At 43.7% G+C, this 2634-nt stretch overlaps 1 protein-coding gene across 1 annotated transcript in view; it reads right to left on the bottom strand.

The window, feature by feature from the left end:
- Positions 1–362: 362 nt before the first annotated feature.
- The window catches only part of LOC103522395, a gene marked incomplete at its 5' end in the record, with an annotated part of 11594 nt that continues 9322 nt past the window's right edge, over positions 363–2634 (bottom strand). The window contains 3 exons of the mRNA XM_026832565.1: positions 363–488; positions 1285–1482; positions 1875–2042. Coding sequence (XP_026688366.1) covers positions 363–488; positions 1285–1482; positions 1875–2042 — 492 coding nt within the window. The remainder of the gene's footprint in view (positions 489–1284; positions 1483–1874; positions 2043–2634) is intronic.

The raw sequence follows: 2634 nt of genomic DNA, 5'->3' as shown, positions 1-2634 counted from the left end.
TCCATGTCTTTCAAATGAATAGTGATTTACTTTTCCTACAAGATATCCCAAAATGGTGAGGTAAATCGAGATTATACGAATGAGCCAGAGAAGTGTCTATGTGGAGTGGTGCGACTCAACGCCTTTTTTCGGTCGTCGTGCCGCCTAATAGATCCTTCACCCTTATAACATTTATTTATTACAGAAAAGAAACACAATGATATAGTGTTCGAAACCACGCAGTGACGGTCGTACCCCAAAGGTTTATAGTGATATAAGCGTTATTAGGTCGAGGGTTAATCGATGTACGACCTGGCCAGCGATACGCGTAAAAATATATGTATCCGAGATAAAGGAGTGCCCGACTCACCCGGCATTGCCGGTCAGTGCCTTACGTTGAGTAACAGACTAACTATGTTTAAGAACTGGGGCGGCCCTTGCTTGGGCTCCGAGGGCGCACGTTCCGCTCCTCGCTTCACCTGTGATGCGTGTACCTCGACTGGCTTCACCTTATAAATGTCTTGCACGCATAGTGAAGGATCAACAATTAATATTTTTTTTTTTTTTCAATGTCTACAACAGCAGAAAACCGAGTACAGTTAGCTGGTATCTCGTCCCCTACATCGCAGTCTTTGCCTAAATCCAACTAACATCGAATGGGGCCGACGTTACAACCCTAGAAACTTGACTCGCTAACATCCTCTGGAACAGGTTCGCAACTCAACATACCTATCTGTGCATGTCCCATCTCTCCTCCCGCTTATGTAAAACAAATCTTCGAGGACCTTATCATGTTTTACCTTTCTTACCAGTTTTTGAAAAAAACGGTTATCAAAAAGCTGGACTCCCCTTTAGCTATGGTTTTTGCTTCTCTTTTCCTCTGGTTCCCGTCGACCAAGGTCTTGTTTCGCTATAGAAGAACAAAGTCCTTTTCTAAGCGGAGTCCTACCTTAGCCATGTGGTCGATGTGGAGGGCTCGATTATCCGTACCTTACCAAGTTGAAAACTATACACTAGAATCATATGTCATCATTGTTAATCTTGTTCTAAAGGAAAAACCTTAAAGGGACGACTTCAGCAAGAGAGAACCTTCTAGTCGCGGACATAATTTAGTCTCCTTTTTTCTCGCCTTTGCTCCAGTCTTATCCCTTTACGACTTCCTTTTTATGAATTTTTGAACCAAAAGTGAGATGTCTCCTTGTGGGTTAGCTGCCCTCTAAGTTACGAAGAGCATGGACTCTTCCCTTCTCGTACTTGTGGGTCTACTCGCCCACGATACTTACGTAAAAAAAAAAAAAAAGTTACAATGTTGTCGTGTTTTAGGGTGATGTCAATCGACCATAGACAGGGTTGATGTAGCGTCAGAAAGGATAGTTGATAGCTTACCCCGGCTGCAATGTTGGGATCTTTGAACTGAGGATTGTAGAGACCTGTCCATGCGTTGAGTTGTATGATAGACACTACCAGGTAGAGGAGGGCGAATACCATTGTGTTTAGAAGCTCCTGGAATATACAAATTAAAATGGTCAAAAACTTATTTTTGCAATAGTTTTGACAGAGGGAATCGTCCCAAAAACGAAGAGAAAAGGAGGACAAGGCAGCTGTTTCCAGAACAAACCATATCTTCTGTTTAGGAAAAAGTTCGCCTCAGGATGGAATCGAACCAGCTTCCTCCCGAGCTAATTAGGCTGGATGGTTTCAACTTTTGATTGTGATCTTAGTTATAAGTAGTAAAATTAGAAAATTTTCCTTTTGGAATTTTCCCTGTTCTGAAGCTCGTTTCCCTTCTTTTGAAGTGATAACGCCTGTATTAAATCAGAGGAAAAAGACGGGAAACGAGGTTCAGAAGAGGGAAAATGCTTAAAGGAAAATACCTACAACTTGGTTTCACTTACAGAGAACACCCAATTGACGGGGAAGTTCAACGCTTCTCGTACTGAGAGGAAGTAGATGAACACCCAGATAGCGGTAGCTATGAATGCAATGATAACTATGAACAGGAACCAATGTGTACCTGACATACGTGCTGGGGATGCTAAGATCATACAAACTACGCCGATCAACTGAAACACAGAACATTGTTTGATATGTATAGCACATTGCATAACTACAATAGTTATCAGGCGTTCATACTATTATTATCTTAAATATATACAGCCCCTTGTGTAACTGACTGACTGACTGACTCACTCACTCACTCACTCATACTAATTCTAACCCACTTCTAGATGAGCTAGGAAGATGCGGTTTTCACCATTGGATTCCTTATTTTTTGTAGGTACTGGGAAAAATCCCGAAATTCCAAACCGTTCCCCAGATATTGACGTTTTTTAAGTTCCCCATAAGAAATACACGGGGAACACACTTTGAGGCCAGCAAAACTTTTCCTACGTTTAATATTTTCCTCTCGCTTTTAGTTTTCAGTTTTCATTTCTTCGAGACAAGACTCAGGGACGATATTAGTTTTCAGGGGCGAAGCCAAGGGAGCGCGAAGCGCGACCTCATGCACACCCCGCGAAGCCCCGGGAGCGCGGCGCGCAGCGGCACCATAAACAAGGGAGCGCGAACGCGCGACCTGTGCCCGGAAGCGCACAAGCCGATCCGCCGTGCCCAGCGCATATTCCAGCGCCGTACGTACCCCAAGCGCGAAGCGCG

Source organism: Diaphorina citri, unplaced genomic scaffold, assembly GCF_000475195.1.
Source record: "Diaphorina citri unplaced genomic scaffold, Diaci psyllid genome assembly version 1.1 scaffold8227, whole genome shotgun sequence".
In the NCBI taxonomy this organism is placed as follows: Eukaryota; Metazoa; Arthropoda; class Insecta; order Hemiptera; family Psyllidae; genus Diaphorina; species Diaphorina citri.
Note: the sequence above shows the minus strand (reverse complement) of the source record. Positions and strands in the feature narration are given on the sequence as shown.